Source organism: Nycticebus coucang, chromosome 2, assembly GCF_027406575.1.
Source record: "Nycticebus coucang isolate mNycCou1 chromosome 2, mNycCou1.pri, whole genome shotgun sequence".
Taxonomy (NCBI): domain Eukaryota; kingdom Metazoa; phylum Chordata; class Mammalia; order Primates; family Lorisidae; genus Nycticebus; species Nycticebus coucang.
In genome coordinates, this window is record NC_069781.1 from 71892366 (window position 1) to 71918028 (window position 25663).

At 42.3% G+C, this 25663-nt stretch overlaps 1 protein-coding gene and 1 pseudogene across 12 annotated transcripts in view; both read right to left on the reverse strand.

Annotated features, from left to right (window-relative positions):
- Positions 1 to 25663, reverse strand: part of KDM4C (lysine demethylase 4C) — a 447042-nt gene that overhangs the window by 378931 nt on the left and 42448 nt on the right. For 11 of the 12 annotated variants that reach the window (XR_008376280.1, XR_008376284.1, XR_008376282.1 and 8 more), the window contains 2 exons: positions 18618 to 18778; positions 4869 to 5044 (listed from right to left, as the gene is read on the reverse strand). Coding sequence is in view for 9 of the 12 variants with exons in the window: in XM_053573098.1 (XP_053429073.1) it covers positions 4869 to 5044; positions 18618 to 18761 (320 nt within the window). In the remaining 3 variants the exon portion in view is untranslated. The remainder of the gene's footprint in view (positions 1 to 4868; positions 5045 to 18617; positions 18779 to 25663) is intronic. The other variant, XM_053573094.1, reaches the window with a different exon arrangement.
- Positions 7334 to 7454, reverse strand: LOC128579940 (uncharacterized; annotated as a pseudogene).

The window sequence follows — 25663 nt, forward strand, 5'->3', positions numbered from 1 at the left end:
TGTGATGCCACAGCACTCTACTGAAGGTGACAAAGTGAGACACTGTCTCAAAAAAAAAGAAATAAAGCCAATTAGTTTTTCTAAATATCTGTGAATTCCAGAATATCAAGAAATGTACATTTTGTTATGTAATAAATAAATCAGCTCAATGCCCATAGCACAGTGGTTATGGCGCCAGCCACATACACTGAGGCTGGCGAGTTCAAACCCACCCTGGACCTGCTAAAACAACAATGACAACTGCAACAAAAAATAGCTGGGCATTGTGGCGGGCACCTGTAGGCCCAGCTACTCGGGAGGCGGCAGCAAAAGAATCACTTAAGCCCGAGAGTTGGAGGTTGCTATAAGCTGTGATGCCACAGCACTCTAACCATGAGGGTGACTCTTGTCTCAAAAAAAAAAAAGGAATAAGTAAATCTTTACAATCTGCCTAATAATTTATACCATTTTAAGTATTTTTTTTTTGTGACACTATTTATGTAATCAACATAGATTGAAAAAGAACCTACCATATCCAGAGATCCTATATCAGGTACTCTGTATACAGTGTGTTACACAGAATAGACAAGTTCACCTGAAGGACTTTCTCCAGGAAGAATAAATCTGTATCAAGCTATCAGAGTACAAGTTGAAGAGATATGAATAAAACTAGTGCCTAGCAAAATAAATTCTCTTGAAATAGAAAATTGATACCATGCTACAATAATCAAATAGACTAGTGATGATGATCAAAGTTTCTCTATGACAAAAGAAAAAAGAATTTTAAGGCTCAATTCTTACCTATGTTCTAAAAAAAATGTGTTTTTAAAAGAGATTCTTGGCTCGGCACCCGTAGCACAGTTGTTGTAGCACCAGCCACATGCACCAAGGGTGGCGGGTTCAAACCCAGACCAGGCCAGCTAAACAACTGCAACAATAACAACAAAAATAGCCAGGCATTGTGGGGGGCACCTGTAGTCCCAGCTACTTGGGAGGCTGAGGCAAGAGAATCGCTTAAGCCCAAGAGTTTGAGATTGCTGTGAGCTGTGATGACACAGCACTCTACCAAGGGCGACGTAGTGAGACCATGTCTCTGAAAAAAAATAAATAAATGGGCGGCGCCTGTGACACAGTGGGTAGGGCGCTGGCCCCATATACCGAGGGTGGCAGGTTCGAACCCAGCCCCAGCCAAACTGCAACAAAATAATAACAGGGCGTTCTGGCGGGCACCTGTAGTCCCAGCTACTCAGCAAGCTGAAGCAAGAAAATCACCTAAGCCCAGGAGTTGGAGGTTGCTGTGAGCTGTGATGCCATGGCACTCTACCAAAGGCAATAAAGTAAGACTCTGTCTCTAAAATAAATAAAAAATAAAAATACAAATACAAATAAAAGTGATTCTCTCTGGGAGTTAACATAACATATTACTATAATGTTTTAATTTTTTTTTTTTAAAACAGAGCCTCAAGGTGTCGCCCTGGGTAGAGCATCACAGCTCACAGCAACCTCCAACTCCTGGGCTCAAGCAATTCTCTTGCCTCCGTTTCTCAAGTAGCTGGGACTACAGGCGCCTACCACAACACCTGGCTGTTTTTTGGTTGCAGCCGTCATTGCTGTTTGGCAGGCCCAGGCTAGATTCGAACCCGCCAGCTCAGGTGTATGTGGCTGGCGCTTTAGCCACTTGAGCCACAGGTGCCGAGCCGATGTTTTAATTTTCTTTTAATTAATTAATTTATTTATTTATTTTTTGAGACAGACCAGAATCTGCCACAATGCCCAGCTAATTTTTCTATTTTTAGTAGAAACCAGGTCTTGCTCTTGCTCAGGCAGTTCTCAAACTCTTAATATAAATGTCTTAACACAATAACTAAGAAAATGCCAGGAAGGCTATGTTAACCAGTGTGATGAAAATATGTCAAATGGTCTATAAAACCAGTGTATGGTGCCCAAGATCGCATTAATGTACACAGCTATGATTTAATAGTAAAAATTTTAAAAAAAATTTAAAAATCAAACTCCTAAGCTCAAGCAATCCACTTGCCTTTGTCCCCCAGAGTGCTAGGATTACAGACATGAGCTGCCACACCTGGCCAATGATGTTTTAATTTTTAAATAAGCATGTATTACTTTTGGAACTGGTAAAACATTTGACCATTCTTCAAAATCCACCTCAACTACACCTACAAAATAAACTACTCCATTCCTAATGAACAACCACAAAAGCTTTTTCTTCCTTACAAATCTCACACCACTTTATACCTCTCTGACAGTAGTTATGATTATAACGAGTTAATTTTTGTTAGCAAGTATAATCTGACTACTCTTAAGTACAAATTATCCCTTGAAGTATGAAAGTAGCCATGCAGAGGTTGAATTCAATGAACTGATCTATTATCACTTTTAAAGGTGACACTGCAAATGGGTACTAAAAGACAGTAGCAGAATACAGAAAACAGTTTATAGTATTTGCCAACAATTAGGTATAATTGCCTCTGTAATCTAGTTTTAATAACACTATACTTATAAAAGAATTCTGGAAGAATATGAAAGTAAATGAGCCCAAGCTATGATGAAAGTTCTCACATTTTCAATTAATGAGATCTGAAAAATTGAGGCTCTACGAAAGCATATACAAAAATTCAGAAGGGATTCAAATTAAATTAAATTTAAAATTCTCAATTTCGTAGACTAGCATACATGCTCCATAGTAGGAATTTCGCACATAGAAGATTCTTCAAGTATTATCAAATGTTTTAACGATGTCAAGTATAATGTTTTTAAAATAAAAAGGTAGCTAATTCATCCAAAGTGTTAATCTTTTTGTGTGGTTTTGTTTTTTGTTTTTTGGGGGGTTTTTTGGAGCGAGACACAGAGTCCCATTTTGTCACCCTGGTTAGAACGCTGTGGCATCACAGCTGACAGCAACCTCATAGCAACCTCAAACTTTGGGCTCACGGGATTCTCTTGCCTCAACCTTCCAAGTAGGTGAAATTACAGGCATCTACCACAATGCCTGTCTATTTTTTAGAGACAGAGTCTTGCTCTTCCTCACACTGGTCTCGAACTTCTGAGCTCAAGCAATCTAACCACCTTGGCCTCCCAGAGTGCTAGGATTACAGATGTGAGCCACCATGCCCAGCCCACACTCCCAGATTCTTAACCCGATTATGGATTTGTTTTAAGCAGCTAAGATTTGGGAAATGTTGTTACATAGCAATAAATAATTAATGCAACAATGGCCTTTCATGTGGTCCAAGGTTTACCTTTAAGATAACTAACCTGCTAAATATATGTATATATTTAGACACAAACATACATATATACACTTAAAGCTTAAACACTGCCATACAATGAAAAAAAAAGTCCTAACAAATATGAATTGTAGTTCATGCTATCTCTCTCTGGCCTCTCTCTCTCCTTTCTTTTCTTTCATCCATTTCTTTCCTCCCTCTCTCTTTCACTCTCTCTCTTCTACACATCAGGAAAACGACTCTAGTAACAAACGAGCAACTATACAAGTGATCCCTAAAAGTATAGTCTTGAACTGTATACTTTAAATGGGTGAATTGTGGGGCGGCGCCTGTGGCTCAGCGGGTAGGGCGCCGGCCCCATATGCCGAGGGTGGCGGGTTTGAACCCGGCCCCGGCCAAACTGCAACAACAACAACAACAAAAAAAAAACAGCCGGGGGTTGTGGCGGGCGCCTATAGTCCCAGCTACTCGGGAGGCTGAGGCAAGAGAATCACCTAAGCCCAGGAGTTGGAGGTTGCTGTGAGCTGTGTGACGTCACAGCACTCTACCAAGGGCGATAAAGAGACTCTGTCTCTACAAAAAATAAATTAATTAATTAATTAAATGGGTAAATTGTGAACTGTGTGAATTATATCTGAATAAAGGTGTTATTTTTTAAAAATTAAAAAAAAATTAATTATGTACAGAATCAGAAACTCATACCAGCCAGTCACGGTGGCTCATACCGATAATCCCAACACTTTGGAAGACTGACGCTGGAGGATGGCTTGAGGACAGGAGTTTGAGACCAGCCTGGGTAATATAGCAGTCCTCACAAAAAAATTAAGAAATTATCCATGCATGGTGGCATGCACCTGTAGTTCCCACCTACTCAGGAGGCTGAGGCAGGAGAATTGCTTGAGCCTAGGAGTTTGAGTCTGTAATGAGCTGTGATTGCACACCACTGTACTTCAGCCTGGACAAGAGTGAGACTCCATCTCATTAAAAAAAAAAAGCTCGGGTGGCGCCTGTGGCTCAGTGAGTAGGGTGCCGGCCCTATATACCGAGGGTGGTGGGTTCAAACCCAGCCCCGGCCAAATTGCAACAAAAAAAAATAGCCAGGCATTGTGGCAGGTGCCTGTAGTCCAGCTACTTGGGAGGCTGAGGCAAGAGAATCGCCTAAACCCAGGAGTTGGAGGTTGCTGTGAGCTGTGATGCCATAGCACTCTACCGAGGGTGATAAAGTGAAACTCTGTCTCTAAAAAAAAAAAAAAAAAAAAGCTCAAAGTAACTAAAGACAGAAAGTTCCATTTAAACCTATTATGAATAAGATAATAAAATGAGGAACAATTTCCTTAATAGTAAACCGAATGTGGGCGGCGCCTGTGGCTCGAAGGGATAGGGCGCCAGTCCCATATGCTGGAGGTGGTGGGTTCAAACCCAGCCTCGGCCAAAAAAAAAAAAAAAAAAAAGAATAGTAAACCGAATGTTAGCAGGCAACCATCTGAAGAACAGGAAACAGAAACAGTTAAATGAGGGCTGACAGAGATTGTGCTAGAGACTCCTTTTTATGAGAAACCACTCTGTCTACTTTTCTTCTTACCATATTGACATAAATCAAATCTCCAAAATAAATAAATATCGCCAACTGAATCTACTCACTTGCCACTATTGGCCAGCTGCCTGAACTCCTTCACGGTCATGGCTTTTTTCTGGATGTTGTACTGAGTGAACAGTCCAGACTGCCCTGTGACCATCTGCTGAATCGGTGCTGGAATAAGCAAATTATCAATGTCATCGTAGCACTGCCTTGGCTTCCACTCTTTAGGAGGAATCACCTAATAATAAAACAACAAAATAAAATATTTTCTTAAAAGATATCCCACGTAATTTAGCCTTTATATTCCAACAGAAGACAATTGAAGAATTTCTCAGCATCTCTATGACAAATATGTAAAAATGATCATGAAAATTTGTGAAGATTTTTGAACAGCAAAATTCATTGAGTATTTTGTATACCAAACGTCATAAACTCACTAATGAGTTGGTACTATTAAACTACTAGTTTACAGAGAAAATTGAAAGACATAAGACAATTGAAAAAGTAAAATAACTTCCTGAATTTCAAATGGCTGAAGAATACTTAAGCTGAAATTCAAACTGATACGGCATGATACCTGAATTTACACTCAGCCATTACATTAACCTGCTTGTCAGTAGAAAATAAAATTATGTTGTACGGTGCCAGTGGCTCTGTAGGTAGGGCACAGCCCCATATACCGAGGGTGGCGAGATGGAGCCCGACAATGGCCAGCTAAAACAGCAGTGGCAACAGCAAAAAAAAAATAGTCAAGCATTAGGGTGGGCGCCTATAGTCCCAGCTACTTGGGAAGCTGAGGCAAGAGAATCACTTAAGCCCAAGAGTTGGAGGTGGCTGTGAGTTGTGACACCACGGCTCTCTACCAAGGGTGACAGAGTGAGACTCTGTCTCAAATAAAAAGAAAGAAAAGAAAATTATGTTTACAGAAACCATTTCTTCCCCAGAGAAATGCATCTTTATTGAATTTTATCTAAACACATAACTATGTGCTATCTGTATTATTTTGAGAAAAACAAGTAAATTTTTTTAATCAATATTATTTTCTTTATAGACTTCTCACTCAATATGGGAAATAACATAGTGGGACGCTAGTAAATGTTTAACAATAGCTTTCTGCAGAGGTGGGGAAAACCGTGATTTGTAGCTTTTGCCTATTTTCCTTGTTATAAAGCACTTCACCATGGCCAGTCTGAACTCCCCAGTGAACATCACTGAACACAGAGCTAGCAAAAGATGTGCACTATCAACTCTCACATGCCAGTAGGAGGTGGCTCAGCAAACCACTGTTTTCCTATAATATTTGGACACTTATTACTAACAGTGAAAAAACCCTGATACATTAAGACCAAAAATACATACTGATACTTCTCTTTCTGCCTGAGGACACTGCCCAAGAAGCATCTTTAAAGTCTCTCTTCCCACAGCTGTCGCGTCTAAGTCAGAGTCTCCTAAGGAGCCCAAACAGCTGTGGACGTTCTCATTAGAGAGCTGAGCTTTGAAACCACTGAGGACTGTCTGAGGAGCCCGTGTTAGCAATGAGGACACTCACAGACTGTGGTAATGTGAGGTCCGACACCAAGCGTCCAAGGGCTGTGGTTTTGTCACGTATGCCACCATAGAGGAGGAGGAGGTAGCAATGGATGCGAGGCCATGCAAGGTGGATGGAGGAGCTATGGAACCAAAGGGAACCATCTCCAGAGAAGATTCTCAGAGACCTGGTGCCCACTTAACTGTGAAAAAGGTCTTTGTTGGTGGCATTAAAGAGGGTACTAAAGAACATCACCTAAGGGACTATTTTGAACACTATAGGAAAACGGAAATGACTGAAAAATCATGACTGACTGAGGCAGTGGCAAAGAAGAAGGGCTTTGCTTTTAACCTCTGATGATCATAATTCAGTGGATAAGACTATTATACCACACTGTGAATGGCCACAACCGTGAACTAAGAAAAGGACTGTTGAAGGAAGAGAAGACTAATGCTTCATCCAGCCAAAGAGGTCGAAGTGCTTCTGGGAACTTTGGTGCCAGTCACAGAGATGATTTTCATAAAAATGACAACTGTGGCCGTGGAGGAAACCTCAGTGGTCATGGTGGCTTTGGTGGCAGCCATGGTGGTAGATACGGTGGCAGTGGGGATGGCTACAAAGGATTTGGTAATGATGGAAGCAATTGTGGAGGTAATGGAAGCTACAATGATTTGGTCAATTACAACAATCGATATTTAAATTTTGGACCCATGAAGGGAGGAAATTTTAGAGGCAGAACTCTGGCCCCTCTGCTAGTGGCAGCCAATACTTTGCCAAACCACTCAACCAAAGTGGCGATGGTGGTTCCAGTAGCAGCAGTAGCTATGGCACTGGCAGAAAGGTTTAGTTACTCCCAGGAAACAAAGCTTAGCAGGAAATGAGAGCCAGAGAAGTGACAAGGAAACTCCAGATATAACAAATGTATGAACTCAGGCAAGCACAGTGTGGTCACAGGGCCTAGCTGCTACAAAGAAGACATGTTTGGGGTGTTTTGTTGTGTTTTTTTTTTTTCTTTTCAGTCTCCACAGAGATTAGAAGGGTATTGGGAAAAGTTTTCAATTACCAGTAACAGGACCTCAGATAAATCTCATTGGCTACCATACTGCCACTGCGCGAAGCTTAGTAGACATGTTTTAGACAATACTCACAGAAAAAAAAAAATCAAGGACTGTTGCTGACAAATTGTATAACAGCTTATTTCAGTTTCTATTCTGCGGAAAGTACAAAGCATTCCAACAAAGGATTTTAATGTAGATATTTTTCTTTTTGCACCAATGCTGTTGATTGTTAATTATAATAAACTGGTCATAACACTAAACAAATGTGTCTTTAAAAAAAAAAAGACATACTGATAAGGTTTAAAATCAGAAAATATAGGCCGGGCTCAGTGGCTCACGCTTGTAATCCTAGCACTCTGGGAGGCCAAAGTGGGTGGATTACCTGAGCTCACTGGTTCAAGACCAGCCTGAGCCAGAGCAAGACCCAGTCTCTAAAAATAGCTGGGCGTTATGGCAGGCACCTGTAGTCCCAGCTACTCAGGAGCTGAGGCAAGAGAATCACTTGAGCCCAAGAGTTTGAGGTTGCTATTGAGCTATGATGCCATAGCACTGTACCGAGGGCAACAAAGTAAAACTCTATCTCAAAAAAAAAAAAAAAAAAATTACAAACTACGAAGTCATGAAATTATAAATTTGTTGCCCCGGGTAGAGTGCTATGACATCATAGCTCACAGCAACCTCCAACTCTTGGGCTCAAGAAAGCCTCTTGTCTTAGTTTTTCTATTTTTAGTAGAGATAGGGTCTTGCTTTTGCTCACGCTGGTTTCAAACCTGTGAGCGCAAGCAATCCACCCACGTTGGCCTCCCAGAGTGCTAGGATTACAGGTGTGAGCCGCCGCTCCCAGCCTGTTCTGTTTTTTTAAAAAAACAAACTAAAATTTTTACATAAAAATATAGGACACATACCAAAAATCCACAATCACAAATATGAAGCTCTCTCCATTGTTAGAGCAAAACACCGAAGTATACAAAATGCCCAGTTCCAAGAAGCAAGGCGTGGCGAGCAGCCCTGAGGCCCTCCAAATGTCCTCTCCTCAAATCCTCCTCTTGCCCCAGAGGTCACCACTATCCTGGAAGGGATGGCGATCATTTCTTTATTGAGCTTTAGTTTCAATCTGAGTATGCACTAAAACAGTTTTTTTAAATGTATAAAAATGTAATCATACAGTATATATCCTTTGAAGTCAATCTTCCATATGTCACTCAATATTTTCAGAGATTTAAATACGATGGCCGATGTAGCTCATTCACATTGACTTTAATTCTTACTCAGTATTCCCTCCTATAAATATTTACCTATTCATAAACTGGTAGCCACTGATGCTCATTTGGTTATTTCTAGTTTGGCTATTGCAAATAATGGTATTAATATTTGTGTACACATATTCTACGTACATATATGCAAGGAATTCTCTACAAAATGCACACGGACACCTCTAACAGTGAAATTACCGTGACACAGATTGTGTTTGCTTCAAATATAAAAGATACTGCCAACTTTTGTTACAGTGCTTGTACCAATTCACACTCCCTCCAACAACAGAAAGAGTTCCTGTTCTTCCACTTTTTCACCATCACTTGATACTGTCCATCATTTAAGTTTTAGTCTTCTTGACTGGTGTATAATGATATCTAGGTGTGGACTTTATCCATATTTTCCCCATAACTAACAAAATCTTTTCCCATGTTCACTGACCTTATTGATATTCTCCTTTATGAAGTACTTATTTAAATCTCTTGAGGATTTTACTATGGTATTGTTAGTCTTTTTCTTATTAATGTATAGGGTTCTTTTATACATTCTGAATGTTCTGGATATGTGTATATTCATACACACACAGGGAGACTGAGAACACTAGTGAGAGAGCACAAGAAAGCGAATTTTTTTTTTTTTTTTTTTTTTTTTTGGAGGCAGAGAATCCATTGCCCTATAGAGTACAACCTCAAACTCCTGGGTTTAAGGGATCTTCCTGCCTCAGCCTCCCAAGTAGATGGAACTATGGGCACCCAGCACAATGCCTGGCTTGGTTTTCTACTTTTAGTAGAGAGGGGGTCTTACTCTTGCTCAGGCCGGTCTTTTTTTTTTTTTCTTCTTTTTTTTTTTTTCTGAGATAAGAGTCTCACTTTCTCCCCTTCAGTAGAGTGTCATGACATCACAGCTCACAGCAACCTCAAACTCTTAGGCTCAAGCAATTCTCTTGTCTCAGCCTCCCAAGTAACTGGAACTATAGGCACCTGCCATATGCTTGGTATTTTTAAAGACAGGGTCTCACTCTGGCTCAGGCAGGTCTCAAAGCTATGAGCTCAGAAAATCCACTGCCTCAGCCTCCCAGAGTACTAGGATTACAGGCTGAGCCATCGCACCTGGCCCAGACATAAATTTTTAATTTTAATGTTATCAAATTTATTCAATGTTGCATTCTGTTTAATTCTTTAGCTGAAACAGCAGAAGATACGATTTTCTACTTGCTACACTTAGCCATAACTGAAAACAGAACTAGTCCAGAATGTCAGATCCAGAGCAAAAGACCAAAAGGCACTGTGTTGGTGGGACCAAGATGGGTATATCAGGTGGTCTTGGTGATTGTTTGGTGATGAAGTCCTAGATCCATTGAGATGCAAGTTACAGACAGTAGCATGCTGCCCAACAACTGTACCAGCGTGCTCAGGCGCTGGCATTCCATGTCTCTGCTCTTATGGCCTTCACTTGTGCACAGAAAGTTGGTTGACTTGGACCTCTGCCTCATCTTTCACCTCTTGTGCTTCAGCCTGCACATTCACTTCTCCCTCGGCTCTAATGGCGTGCAGGTTTCTAGAAAGACGGCCCTAAAGGCTGAAAGCTCATCTTTTCATTTGAAAGTATTACTTGTAAGCTTTAATTTTTTTTAAATATTTTCCTATTCTGGGACATGAAAATATTCCTTTTCATACTCTAAGAATGTTACGATTTTGCCTTTCACATTTTAGATCTGCGATATACCTGTAACTGTGGAAGTCTTAGGTCCAGCTTCATCAGGTAAGAAAACTTGGGGTCAGAAGATGAGGACCCGGTCAATGTTATACAGCTGGTAAGTGACTAAGTTGTTAGCTTAAGAAAAAAAAGAATAACCTGAAAATGCAGGTAGGCATGGTAGCTCATGCCTGTAATCCTAGCACTCTAGGAGGCTGAGGTGGGAGGATCCCTTGAGCTCAGGAGATCAAGACCAGCCTGAGCAAGAGCAAGACTCAGTCTCTGCTAAGGGTAAGAGGATTGCTTAAGCCTAGGAGTTTCGGGTTACTGCGAACTATGTTGCCATGGCACTGCAGCCTGGACCACAGACTGAGACTCTATCTAAATAAATAAATAAATAAATAAATAAATAAATAAATAAATAAAATTTTTTGAGACAGTCTCACTTTGTTGCCCTCAGTTAAGAGTGCCATGGGTGGCATCACAGCTCACAGCAACCTTCAAACTCCTGGGCTTAAGTGATTCTCTTGCCTCAGCCTCCCAAGTAGCTGGGACTACAGGCACCTACCACACCGCCCGGCTATTTTTAGAGTCAAGGTCTCACTCTGGCTCAGTCTGGTGTCGAACTCGTGAGCTTCGGCAACCCTCCCAACTCGGCCTTCCAGAGTGCTAGGATTACAGGCAGGAGCCACCACGCCCAGCCCAATAATAAAATTTTTAATAGAAAACAATAAAATAAAAATGAAAGTGAACTGTCACACGTTAATTTTCATAAGCAAGATGGTGATAGTGTACGTTTTATATTCTCTATGGTATGTTGGTTTAAAATGAGTGTGCATGTGTATGTCTCCACAGTGTCTGTTACTGAAAACACACCCTGAATTTTTTTAAAAATATACGTACACTGACACTATATGAATATGGATAACCATACTATACTACCTTGATAACATACTAAAAGGGGAAGGGAATTATATTTAAGAGTGTTGTAAAAACTAAGTTATTTCCATCAGAAATAAGTCTGAATAATTCAAAAAGTAAAACAGACTTATTCAGGGTACTCACTTGAAATATATGCACAATAGGGCAGCGCTTGTGGCTCAGTGGGCAGGGCGCCAGTCCCATATACCAAGGGTGGTAGGTTCTAACCCAGCCCCAGACAAACTGCAACAAAAAATAGCCAGGCATTGGTGGCGAGCGCCCATAGTCCCAGCTACTCAGGAGGCTGAGGCAGGAGAATCGCCTAAGCCCAGGAGTTGGAGTTTGCTGTGAGCTGTGATGCCACCGCACTCTACTGAGGGCAATAAAGTGAGACTATATCTCTAAAAAAAAAATGAAGAGGGCGGCGCCTGTGGCTCAGTCGGTAGGGCGCCGGCCCCATATACCGAGGGTGGCGGGTTCAAACCCGGCCCCGGCCAAACTGCAACCAAAAAATAGCTGGGCGTTGTGGCGGGCGCCTGTAGTCCCAGCTACTCGGGAGGCTGAGGCAAGAGAATCGCTTAAGCCCAGGAGTTGGAGGTTGCTGTGAGCTGTGTGAGGCCACGGCACTCTACCGAGGGCCATAAAGTGAGACTCTGTCTCTACAAAAAAAAAAAAAAATGAAGAAGAAGAAATATACGCACAATCAAAAATAATATTATGGGGCGGCGTCTGTGGCTCAGTTGGTAAGGCGCCGGCCCCATATACTGAGGGTGGCGGGTTCAAACCCGGCCCCGGCTGAACTGCAGCCAAAAAATGGCTGGGCATTGTGGCAGGCGCCTGTAGTCCCAGCTACTCGGGAGGCTGAGGCAAGAGAATCGCTTCAGCCCAGGAGTTGGAGGTTGCTGTGAGCTGTGTGATGCCATGGCACTCTACCGAAGGCCATAAAGTGAGACTCTGTCTCTACAAAAATAAAATAAAATAAAATAAAAATAATATTATGTTTTGATTAGGAAAAATATTATGTTGGGCAGTGCCTGTGGCTCAAAGGGGTAGAGCGCCGGTCTGGTATGCCGAAGGTGGCGGGTTCAAACCCAGCCCCGGCAAAAAAATAAAAAGAGAGAATATTATGTTTAAAGGTAAATATGTTTTCCTGTCTTGTGAAAAAGGAGGCAGTGCTCACCCATTAAAAAAAGTTTTAGTGCAATTTTCTAAAGATAGAGAAGGAATACAATAAATTTTCAAAAATCTGAGTATCACAACCTTATGTCTACTTTGTGCTTACGTTTGAAAAATGTTTTAGGGCAGCACCTGTGGCTCAAAGTAGTAGGGCACCGGCCCCATATGCCAGAGGTGGCGGGCTCAAGCCCAGCCCCTGCCAAAAACTGCAAAAAAAAAAAAAAGAAAAATGTTTTAAAAATTAAGTTCATTGTTTCTCAACCTTTGGCTAAGATCAAGTGTAAAAATTCATAAGTTCACATCTATAACAAAAATTTCATTTTTGAACTATAATTTTAAATGTTAAAACATCAAATTTTCGGGCAGCGCCTGTGGCTGAAAGGAGTAGGGCGCTGGCCCCATATACCAAAGGTGGTGGGTTCAAACCCAGCCACAGCCAAAAAAAAACTGCAAAAAAAAACATCAAATTTTCTTACACAGGAAAAACACAACATACTTAGGTCTTCAAAATGTAAATGTTAATTATAATATATTTAATGAACCTAAATAAAAGAAAGTCATTCCTCCTAAAAGTTTACCTTCACATCACCATTTCTCCAAACCCACCAGCCTGGCCCCTATTCCTTGTGGAAAAACTCCAGCTAAAAATCTGTATTTTTCTTCCATACTTTATAATAAATAAACCTACTGAGGAAGGAGGAGGAGAAAATAGAACTATGCTTCTGACAACCGTGCTTCACCTTTGGGCAAAGATAACTATCAGCACTCTATGGGCTGTTCATTAAAATACCTAACGTGCATAGCCAGAGCTCAGGACCATCTATGACCAGACTACTGCTGGGTACAGATTTCACCCATATTCTATATTTAAAAGGCTCATTATTATCTCCTTCCACAAAAAACAACACAAGTTTTACATTTAAAGAGACTGTCCCTCTTTTTTCCCAAATTGACCAACAACTTCATATGTTGTCGAATCTCACATTCTAGAAATAAAAGTAAAATCTAAAATACAAAACTAAAAAATGCTGAGAAGGGAAAAACCAAGATAGACTGTAGTATAAGGCCAAAGTCACTGCTACTGGAGCTACTCAATTTCTTGAAATCATAAACTAAGGCCAATTCCTTAAATGTTGTCAATAGTGCATTAATAAAAAACCTCATGGGAAGCTCTATTTCCCAGAATAGTCCTGAAAGCAAACCAGCTACCATGATGCACGCTTGATTTTTACAGTATAATTTGATTTGGTGCAGTTTTGTGCATTTGCTATTACTACAACTTTCAGAACAAAAGAGAAAGTAGACAAAACTGAGTTTATTTTCAACTTGATGAAAATGATGACAAAAATGATTAGAAACAAACAATTCACTATAGTCTACTAATAAGTAATAAGAAATTGGTAGCTGGGTATTGTGGCAGACACCTGTAGTCCCAGCTACTCAGGAGGCTGAGGCAAGAGAATCGCCTAAGACCAAGAGTTGGAGGTTGCTGTGAGCTGTTACGCTACGGCACTCTACCAAGGGCAATAAAATGAGACTCTGTCTCAAAAAAAAAAAAAAAAAAAGGAAAAGAAAAGAAATCGGGCAGTGGTGGGTGGTGGGTGGTGGGTTCAAACCCAGCCCCAACCAAATTGCAACAAAAATAGCCGGGCCTTGTGGTGGGCAGCTGTAGTCCCAGCTATTTGGGAGGCTGAGGCAAGAGAACTGCCTAAGCCCAAGAGCTGGAGGTTGCTGTGAGCTGTGATGCCACAGCACTCTACAGAGGGCAACAAAGTAAGACTCTGTCTCTTAAAAAAAAAAAGAAAGAAAGAAAAAGTAATAAGAAATTGTCAGAAAATTAATAAATCAAAATGTTTTCAACTCTGAGTCTAGCAAACAGAGGCAGATCTGGACTCAGGTGTGTTTCATAATTGTAGTTCTCATTAACTTCATTTTGTCACATAATGCCAACAGCAGCACAGGTGTACTCTACGTATGTGCAGGTCCCTTGTGAGAGTGCCCCCGCTGCTCCCTCCTCTAAAGTTACTAAATGTACCATTCTATCACAGGACCTTCAACAAATCTCAGTGGAATACAGTATATGTTTTCAAGAAAAGGGGAAAAAACAAAACAAAGGGTACACTCAGAACCTTGAGAAGGCAAGAGACAATCATCCTTACCCTCTACCCAAATGAAGACCAAATCTCTGCTAGCTCATCCCAAGTTCATGACCAAAATTATACCTGTTAAATAACTCCAAATGATTCTGAAATAATACATTAGCTTCAATAAGGAATGCTTTTTCTCTCCAACAACAATCTGTAGGTGTTGAGATTCCAAAAGAGAATTCCAAAACAAGAATTTTTTTTTTTTTTTGGAGACAAGATTCTCACTGTCATCCTCAGTAGAATGCCATGGCATCATAACTCACAGCAACCTCAAACTCTTGGGCTTAAGAGATTCTCTTGTCTCAGCCTCCCATTAGCTAGAACTATAGGCGCCCACCACAACGCCCAGCTATTTTTTGTTGTAGTTGTCGTTGTTCAGCAGGCCTGGGCTGGAGTTGAACCCACCAGCCTCAGTGTATGTGGCCGGCGCCCTAACCACTGAGCTACAGGCACCAAGCCCCAACAAGGAATTTAAACTATTATAACTCTTCTGAAAAATTCATTAAAAACCTTTATATTCTCTGTGTTTTCTTTTTATCTTCCTTTTTTTGTCTCTCACTCATCCCTAATTAACTCAACACCTCCAAATTATAAAACTTTGCTAGGAAGGACTTGAACCTTATCAAGATACATTAACAAAATATATGCCAGAACTGGTGAGGAAGTTAAGTTACAAGCAGGTAGCATCAGGACCATTGCAGGGATTGAACACCAATCCCTATAGTTCTGCAAATTCTCTCCTGAAGTGCAGTCTGCTCTCTACGCTACATGACCTTCATAGCAGAGATGGGAACTTCAAGGAGAACCCTTTACACCAGCAGTTCTCAACTGTTGCGACCCTGCAGCATTAGGAAGTTTGAGAACTTTACACACATACTGTCAAGTGGTTCAGCCTGGCAGCATGGTCTGTCAAGGCTCACAGATTTATGTGGTGATATTGACAAGTCAACAGAAATGCAGATTATAAATTTAATATTTAGAGCAATCATAAATTAAAATAAGCTAAAGTGCAATAAAATATATTCTTCCAAAGGAAATTTTTAAATTAAAGTAGACTTCCATTATAGCAGGGACACACAAACCATCCCAGGTTGCAGGTCAAAGGATGAATTATATAGACGATCTTTTTTTCAAAGCTCTAACTTTGCATCTATATATCCAAACGTGCAAGGCAGTCCTCAGCATTTTACTGGCCACCCCCATGACCATGAACATATCATTTAAGCCCACAGTTCTAAAGTCACTAGCATCATTTTTTTAAAAGAATATTATCTGGCACCAATATAAATTATATAAGTATTTTCAAACACATCAAAACCAAAGACTACTTCTCCCACCTCTACTGGTCTGGGCCACCATCTGCTCCTCACTAGATACACACAGCTAAACTAACCCTGTCAAGACACTCTACATGTATTAAGTTCAGCCCCTCAACATCAAATTCATTCCTCACATAGAAGCCAGAATGGTGTTTTCAAAATAATGTCACAAAAACAGAAAAATAAAGAAATAGCCACCAACTATTAAGTTTTCCTTTCCCACTATACTCAGAATAAAACCCCTAATATAACTCTTCTGAAAAGTTTTCCTTTCCTACTATACTCAGAATAAAACCCCTAATAAAAGCCTTACTATGGCTCAGCACCCGTAGCTCAGTGGTTAGAGCGCCGGCCACATACACTGGGGCTGGCAGGTTCAAACCCGGCCCTGGCCTGCCAAACAACAATGACAAGTAAAACCAAAACAGCCGGGTGTTGTGGCAGGCACCAGGCTGAGTAGTCCCAGCTACTTGGGAGGCTGAGACAAAAGAATTGCTTAAGCCCAAGAGTTTGAGGTTGTTCTGAGCTGCGACACCACAGAACTCTACCCATGGCAACATAGTGAGACTCTGTCTCAAAAAAAAAAAAGAAAAAGAAAAAAATTAATTTTTAATTCAACTTATTAATATGTTGTTTAGAACATTGCATCCTCATTTAGAAGTGAAAAGTAGTAGTAGTTAACTGATGACTCCATACTGAACCTCAGAGTCAAAGCATTCTATAATAGACATACTCTTATTTAACAATGTGAATGTTACTTTCTTTGCATTATTATTATTATTGCTTAATATTTCATTGCAGCAATCTGATTTCTTTTCTGAATGTATTTATCTTCATATGAGGTTTTTGTTTCTAGTCCTCATCTTAAACATTGTTATTGTTATTAAAAAAAAAAAAGCCTTACTATGGTCCGAGAAGCCCAATAGTGTCTGGCACCCTCTTCATCTTATTTCTGACCCTCTTCCCCTGTCCACTGAGTCCCAGCTCCACTGATTACCTCCTCTTCCTCCCACACGCAAAGTCCAGGTCAGCCTCCAGGCCTCTGTCCCCACATCGTGAAAAGCCTGGTTTCTTTCCATACTTTGGCTCTCCGTGTACATGTCCTTATCATCCTAAAGTGCTACACACCACTAGAACAAAAGCTCCATCAGGCCAGGCGTGGTGGCTCATGCTTGTAATCCCAGCACTTGGAAGGCTGGGGCAGGTGGACTGCCTGAGCTCATAGGTTCAAGAACAGCCTGAGCCAGAGCAAGACCTCAACTCTAAAAATAGCCAGGAGTTGTGGCAGGCACCTGTAGTCCCAGCTGCTTGGGAGGCTAAGGCAAGAGAATTGCTCAAACCCAAGAGTTGGAGGTTGTTGTGAGCTGTGATGCCACAGCACTCTACCCAGGGTGACATAGTGACACTCTGTCTCAAAAAAAAAAAAGAAAAAAGAAAAAGAAAGCTCCATGGAGACACAAACTGGGTCTGTCCCCCTAGCATGTGGTATAATGCCTAGCACATTGCAGGCACTCCGCATTTAGTGAATAAATAAGTAAAAAGAAAACAGAATAGGCAAATCTAGACAGAGAAAAAATATAACTGTCGTTGCCTAAGGCTGGGAAGACAGCAAGGAATAGGAATGGGGAATGCCTGCTCAATGCATGTAGTTTTCTTTCTGAGGTGATGAAATGTTTTGAAATTCAAAAGAGGGACTGGCTGCACAACTCTGTGAATATACTAAAAACCACTGAATTGCACAAATTAAATTGGTATATTGTATGGTATCTAAATAATACCTCAATAAACCTATTATAATAAAGAAATGAAAAACGGAGAAAAGAAAAACATAAAAAGAAAAGAGGTTGTGGCAGCACCTGTGGCTCAAAGGAGTAGGGTGCCGGCCCCATATGCCAGAGGTGGTGGGTTCAACCCCAGCCCTGGCCAAAAACTGCAAAAAAAAAACACAGGAAAAGAGGTTGTAAGAGGGACTTTATCTAACAAATGCAATCAGTATAACCTGGTTTCTTGTACCCTCAATGAATCGCCAACAATAAAAAAAAAAGAAAAAAAGGGGCGGCGCCTGTGGCTCAGTCGGTAAGGCGCCAGCCCCGTATACCAAGGGTGGCGGGTTCAAACCCGGCCCCAGCTGAACTGCAACCAAAAAATAGCTGGGCATTGTGGCGGGCGCCTGTAGTCCCAGCTACTCGGGAGGCTGAGGCAAGAGAATCGCTTAAGCCCAGGAGTTGGAGGTTGCCGTCAGCTGTGTGATGCCATGGCACTCTACCGAGGGAGAGTGAGACTCTGTCTCTACAAAAAAAAGAAAAAAAAAAAAAAAGAAAGGAAGGAAGAAAAGAAAAGAGGGAAGAGGGAGAAGGGAAAAAGAAGCCTGAAGTTGTCAGGCTTCCGGTTAATAAGTGTCCTCTATGAGAAACTGCTGAAAACTAGGAATACACTCATACCTCTGTAACCCATATATGAATCTCTTTGGCTTCTATGAGCCACCCTTGATTTAGGTAAGAAAAAAACAAAATCCTTAGAACACAAACTGGTATAATTAGAAGAAAAATAATTACTCTTTGTAGAAAACAAATGTTCCACATGAATTAACAAAAACAAAGATTTTACAAATAACTTCCTTTGGAAGCAACAATGTCTTACATCATGAAGACAAAGAGCATAATTTAAAGGCCAAGTGATGGTTTCGCCCTTTCAAGGATCTAAGGATAATCACCTTTGCAAGTCCCGCTCTATGGGCTCCTTTAGACTCCATGTATGCAAGGTATTTGTTGAACTCCCGGAACTCCTCCATGGAGGGTCTGAAGGTCATTATCTTACAGCTAGGGTTCAGAGGGCTCTCCGCCTGGGCCACCTCCATGACAGCTGGGGCAGTGTCTGCAATAAAGACAACATGGTCAACACACCAAATTATTGGGAGCTTAAAGGTGAGGAGTCACTTCTAGCAAGTGGCATGGAAGCTCCACAGCAGGAACTTTCCACCCCAGTGACTTGTCATTCCTTTCTACCACTCCTAGAAAGACTCCCTCCTCTCTCTCAGGGCTCCTGAAAAAATAAGGGCCTCTAATCACTTCCGGCAAGTTCCTATTCCTGGTATTCAATCACTGACCTGACTATACTACTGGCCTCCTCAAAATTTTTCCAAGTAAAGATGAATTATCTAACTTTGGAAGCTTATGAGATGTTGCTCATGTGTACCACAGCTGAACAGATACACAAGCAGCTGCATAAAGGCCTAGTCAGGGTTCAACATGCCTGAACAGAGTTTACTCGGGTGTGCTTCCAGACTGTCATAATACTTTTCTATAATTATTTACAAACCAGGGTGGCGCCTGTGGTTCAGTGAGTAGGGCGCTGGCCCCATACACCGAAGGTGGCGGGCTCAAACCCGGCCCTGGCCAAACTGCAGCAAAAAATAGCTGGGCGTTGTGGCGGGCACCTGTAGTCCCAGCTACCTGGGAGGCTGAGGCAAGAGAATCACCTAAGCCCAAGAGCTGGAGGTTGCTGTGAGCTGTGATGCCACAGCACTCTACCAAGGGTGGCAAAATGAAACTCTGTCTCAAAATAATAATAATAATAATTTATAAACCACTCATTAAGCAAAATAGTCAGGCATCAAGGCTAAAGCTCTAGAAACATAGGGGTGAGGTTCCTCTTCACTTCCCAAGTTTATTGTCCAGAGGCGGAGCAAACTCCACTACAAAAATGCACACAGGAAGGAAAAACTAACTCCACCATAATTAATTAGAAATCACTTCTCGGCCAGGCACTGTGGCTTGCACCTGTAACCCTAGCACTCTGGGAGGCTAAACTAGGAAAAGGACTTGAGGACAAGTTCAAGAACAGCCTGAGCAACAGCAAGACCTTGTTTCTACTAAAAATAGAAAAAATTAGCCAGGCATTGTGGCAAGCACCTCTAGTCCCAGCTACTCAGGAGGCTGAAGGAGGAGCATTGCTTGAATCCAGGAGTTTGACATTACTGTGCGCTAGCCTGACACCATAGCACTCTAGCCTGGGCAACAAGTGAGAAAGGAAGAGGAAGGGGCAGGGCAGGGTAGGGAGGAAAGAAGGGATCACCTCCCTAGAAAGGGGCAGAGTTCAGAGGTATAAGAAAGTGTAGGAACTGGCCAAATGAGAGAAAAAACATGCCACAGTGGAAACATTTAGAAGTACTGCAGAATGGCGAAAAGTAGAAAGCAAAGATTATAACATATTGAGGCAGAAAATCAGGCAGTAGCTTTTGCTCTGAAAACTTAGACTTAATCTTTCCGTCAGTGAACAGAATGATTCCTGCAACAAGCACGTCCCCAGCACTAGTGTGACGGGCACAGGGGAACAAAGGTGAACAAGCAGCAGGACAGAGACTGCCTCAGGAAGGAGCCCCCCGTGGAGGATTCAATAGGACCTGGCGTCTGACAGCTCAAACAACAAATCCTCTCAAAACAATTTTTTTCTCTTTTTTTTTGACACAAGAGTCTCACTGTATTGCCCTTGGTAGAGTTCTGTAGCGTCAGAGCTCACAGCAACCTCAAACTCTTGGGTAGAAGCGCCTCCCAATCAGCTGAGACTACTGGTGCCCACCACAACACCCAGTTATCTTTTTGTTGCAGTTGTAATTGTTGTTTAGCTGGCCCAGGCTGGGTTTGAACCCACCAGCCTCAGTGTATGAGGCTGATACCCTACCCACTGAGCTACAGGTGCCGCCTTTTCCCTTATTTTTATTTATTTATTTATTTATTTACTTTTATTTATTTATTTATTTATTTATTTATTGAGACAAGAGCCTCAAGCTGTCACCCCGGGTAGACACAGCAACCTCTGACTCCTGGGCTCAAGTGATTCTCCTGCCCCCGTCTCCCAAGTAGCTGGGATTACAGGCGCCTGCCACAATGCCTGGCTCTTTTTTTAGTTGCAGCCATCACTGTTGTTTGGCAGGCCTGGGCTGGATTCGAACCCACCAGCTCAGGTATATGTGGCTGGCGCCTTAGCCGCATGAGCCACAGGTGCCAAGCCCTCCCTTTTTTTTTTTTTTTTAATAAATAAATTTAGTTTGCCTGAGGGAAAGAAAAATTGGGAAGCAAGGGATGGGGTGAGTAAAAGGAGAAAACATGAGTTAGTAAGAAGTGAAAACACAGCAGAGCTCTAATAGATGCATATTCGTCATTAGTTTAAAAAAAGCCTAAAGGAACATAAAACTAAGAGGAACATAAAAATTAAACCCTGCTACCCTTTAGGAATTTGTAATCCAAAGGAGAAAATAACCTGCACTGAGATATATTAATACATAGAAGCAAATATTCTGGATTCTCTTTACCTCAGGAATGAGGATGCAAAGAAAAAAACTTCCAGTCTACCTCCTTACCCACCTCCCTTCACACATACACAGAACATGCCCAAAGCCACGGGCAGCACTATTAGAAGTCTCTCTGTACGGTAAATACATGGTCCCTTAGAGGCATCTGGATCCAGCCCAGCCCAACTATTGTAGCCTTGTCCACCATTACTGCCTGCATTATGCTTTATGCTCCAGAATACTCACTGACTTGCGCCTCTGCACACAAGCAAAGTTCTCTGTGCCTATGTACAAGTTGTTCCTTCCCCTGGGGGCAGCCTATGCCTGTTTCCCCTTTATCTATCACACTCCTCCCACCCTTGAGATTCCCAATCCTCTGGAAGAAGCCTGGGTGAACCACCCTGTGTCCTCATCTCCCTCTCTGCCTTCCTCATTACCACCTGTCCCAACTGCTAATATTTCCAACCACCCACTGAACCATCAACTCCTCCAGGGAAATGCAAACTCACCATCTCTTTAAGCCCTGGCATAGAGTCTGGCACCCAACCCTGGCTCACAAGATCTGCTGCAATCATTACTTGCCAGCTGAATAAAATAAGTGCCAGGTGCTAACATATTTACATAAATGATAACAATGTCAGGAAAAGGAAAGAACTGGTCCCAAACCCAGAAAAGTTACTTAGAAAACAGATTCATTTGCATGACTGGTAAATAGTATTAGAGAGAAAAATCTGAGCAGTGAGAAAGGGAAGCCAACGTATTACGTCTTTAGAAACATTTGGTACACAGAAGGCAGCATTCCTTTTTCCCATGCCAGAGAACAAGGGTGGCCTAAACCTTTCTCTAAGCAGAAGAGGCCAGTAAAGTCCTAATGCTAATCAGAGGAAAACAGACAGTAAGTGAATAGCACACACTACAGAAAAGAGCCAGCGTAAGGCAAGTACAGGACAAAGAGCAAGCTTGCCGTTACATAAGGTAGGCAAGGGAAGGGGGGAATCATACAGATACCCGGAAAAGAACATTTGCGGCTGAGGCAACAGCAAGAAAGTTGGCTCTTAGGCTTTTCAAGGAAAAACAAGAGGGTGAGTATAGCTGCTACTCAGTGAGCAAGGGTAACAACAGATGAGGCTGAGGAGGAAATGAGTTTCACCTTTACTCTGCATGAAATGAGAAGTGATTATAGGCTTCCTCCCTTCTTATCTATCTAGTTCTTCATACTCAAACATTCATTTCCATTCAAAGAGATGGCACTGCAACCCTTCTGAACAAGCTGATGCAGTGAAGTGAGCGGGCTCACACTTTTAAATCTCATTCTGGTTGTCGTGTCAGAAAGGACAAGGCTGCAAGCAAAGAGATCAGCATGGAAGCAATCTGCACTAACCCAAGTAAGATGAGACGGTGGCATGGCCCCGTAGGGGGCAGAGAGAGGTGGACAGATTACAGGTATATTTTGAACAAAATTCCCAACAGAAGCAGGAGAAACAAGAGCCTAGATTTCTGGCCTAAGCTACAGAACAATGGTGGTGACAAGAAACTGAGGCATGGGCTGGCACAGTGGCTCACCTAATTGCCTGCAATCCCAGCAATTTGTGAGGCCAAGGTGGGCAGACTGCCTGAGCTCACAGTTTGAGAACAGCCTGAGCCAGAGCCGGGCATTGTGGCTGGCGCCTATAGTCTCAGCTACTTGGGAGGCCGAGGCAAGAGAATCGCTTGAGCCCAAGAGTTAGAGGTTGCTGTGAGCTACAATGCCAGAGCACTCTACCGCCGGGGAGGGGAAGGGAGGGTGCAACAAAGTGGAACTCTGTCTCAAGAAAAAAAAAAAAAAGACAAAGAAACTGAGGCACGGAGACTGGTAAGACATGCAAAACAGTAAGTATTAAAACCTCAGCCTTTGGCCTAGTGTGCTAATCAGACTGGGAAATACATTTCCACCATTCCTAACATCACTACTCCCTTGATTACACTAAATTAATTCTATCTACAAATCTGGTACGTATATTTAATACCTAGTCAGCTTAGGTTTTAGGCCTTTCTCAATCTATAAAGTTAATAAGTGATCATCATAAATTTTTAAATATGTTAAAGTATCTAAAGATTTAACTTTAAGACTACCATCCAGATCTTTGTCCATACGATAGGCAAAAATGCGTAGAGTTAAATTTTACCAATATTTCTGGTCTTGGGCTCGTCGCCCATAGCACAGTGGTTACAGTGCCAGCCACATGCACCAAGGCAAGTTGGTTCAAACCCAGCCCATGCCAGCTAAACCACAATGACAACTGCAACAACAGCAACAAAAATAGCCAGATATTGTGGCAGGCACCTGTAGTCCCAGCTATTTGGGAGGCTGAGGCAAGAGAATCACTTAAACCCAAGAGTTTTAGGTTGCTGAAAGCTGTGACGCCACAGAACTCTACCAAGGGCAACACAGTGAGACTGTCTCAAAAAAAAAAAAAAAAGCTGGCCATGCTGGCTCACACTTCTAATCCCAGCACTCAGAGAGACTGAGGTAGGTGGATCACTTGAGCTTAGGAGTTCAGTCTGAACAAGAAGGAGACCCTGTCTCTACTAAAAATGGAAAAAATTAGGCAAGTGTCATGGTGAGCACCTGTAGTCTCAGCTACTCAGGAGGCTGAGGCAAGAGAATCACTTGAACCCAGAGTTTGAAGTTGCTGTGAGCTATGACACTATAGCACTCTACCCAAGGTGACAGAATGAGACTCCATCTCAAAAATAAATGAATAGGGGTGGCGCCTGTAGCTCAGTGAGTAGGGCGCCGGCCCCATATACCGAGGGTGGCAGGTTCAAACCCGGCCCCAGCCAAACTGCAACAAAAAATAGCCGGGCATTGTGGTGGGCGCCTGTAGTCCCAGCTACTTGGGAGGCTGAGGCAAGAGGATCGCCTAAGCCCAAGAGCTGGAGGTTGCTGTGAGCTGTGACGCCATAGCACTCTACCAAGGGCAAGAGAGTGAAACTCTGTCTCAAAAAAATAAATAAATAAATAAATAAATACACCAGCCAGGAACTGATCTACACTACTGAATACCTCTGAAGACCACACTTCCAAGATATACTATACAGTACAGTCCCAGGGAGATATGGTACTCATCAGTTTAGCAGATAACACCTTAGGCTAAAAAAAGAATGACCCTAGGCCTTGCCTTGGGCAGATGGATGTCTGGCCTTTCAGTTCCAACACTGCAGCTCACTGGATTTGGACTCACAGTGAGCCAAGCAAGCTTCTGCTTGGTTGGGCATTGTGATGGGGCCTTGTGTTTCCCAAAAATACATATTGATGCCTAACCCCCACTACCTGTGAATGTGATCTTATTTGGAAACACGGTCTTTCTGGGCGTAAGCAAGATGAGGTCATATTCAATTGGGGTAGACCTTAACACAGTCTGACATCTAAAGTCAACTCCTTTTAAGACAAGAAGAGACAGACACAGAGGAAAGAACTCCGTGTGAAGATGGAGGCAGATACTACCGGCATGTTGTTGTAAGCCAAGGAATGCCAAGGATTGCTGGCAGATGCAAAAAGCTAAGAGAAAAGGACAGAGCAGATTCTTCCCTGAATCCTGTAGAGAAAGGATGCCCCTCCCTGTGCCTTCATTTTGATATTCTATCCTCCAGAACTGGGGGAGAATATATTTCTCTTGTTTGAAGCCATCCAAGCCTGTGGTAATTTGCTTCAGCAGCCCTGGGCAACTAATACAGGCATCCAGGGCCAGACAGAAGAGAAAGAAGTAGAAGACCACATTCTCCGATCTGAGCTTTATCAATAGTAAAGCTCATAATAGTCTCATCTTCCATTAACTTCATCTTTCTCAAATGGTTCTAGGCTGGGGAAGAAAAGGACCATTAGCACACTACCCAGGTACTGAACCACACGTGGCTTTATAGGCTGCTCTTTTCTGTCATCCCAGGACCCATAGGCCTAGGCCATAAAAAAAAGTAACACAACGAAAAGCCCTTAACCTGTTGGCCATTTTTGCCTAAGCCAGGCTTCTTTTCTATCTCAGAGGTCCGGGCAGCTTTTCTTTAATCCTTTGGTCCCCTTCAGATCTCTACTCCATCTTCTTCCACCAGTCTGCACAAACCCAGAGTAGGAATGGAAACATGCAAAAGGGAGTTCGGCAGGCAGTGTACCCAGAGATGAGACCAAGAGAGGTCTCATCTTGGTACCACGCTACCACGTTCAGGCCAAGTTTAATGAAAGGGGATGAAGACCCACCTGGCCAAAGATGGCAACTACAATGGGGATAGTAAGAGGCTTGGGTTTATAAAAGGGGCATAGGGAGAGGAAGATTCCATAGGTGGATGGAAAGCTTTGGCAGGCTAGGATCTTTCCAGGGAACTCTTGGGACAGGGCCAGGTCAGTGGGAGGGTTCTGGGAGGGTAAGAGGGGGAAGGGTTTAGGCCCCTAACCACATGAACTCAGGGAGTCAGTTCTCGGACAAAAGAGCCAA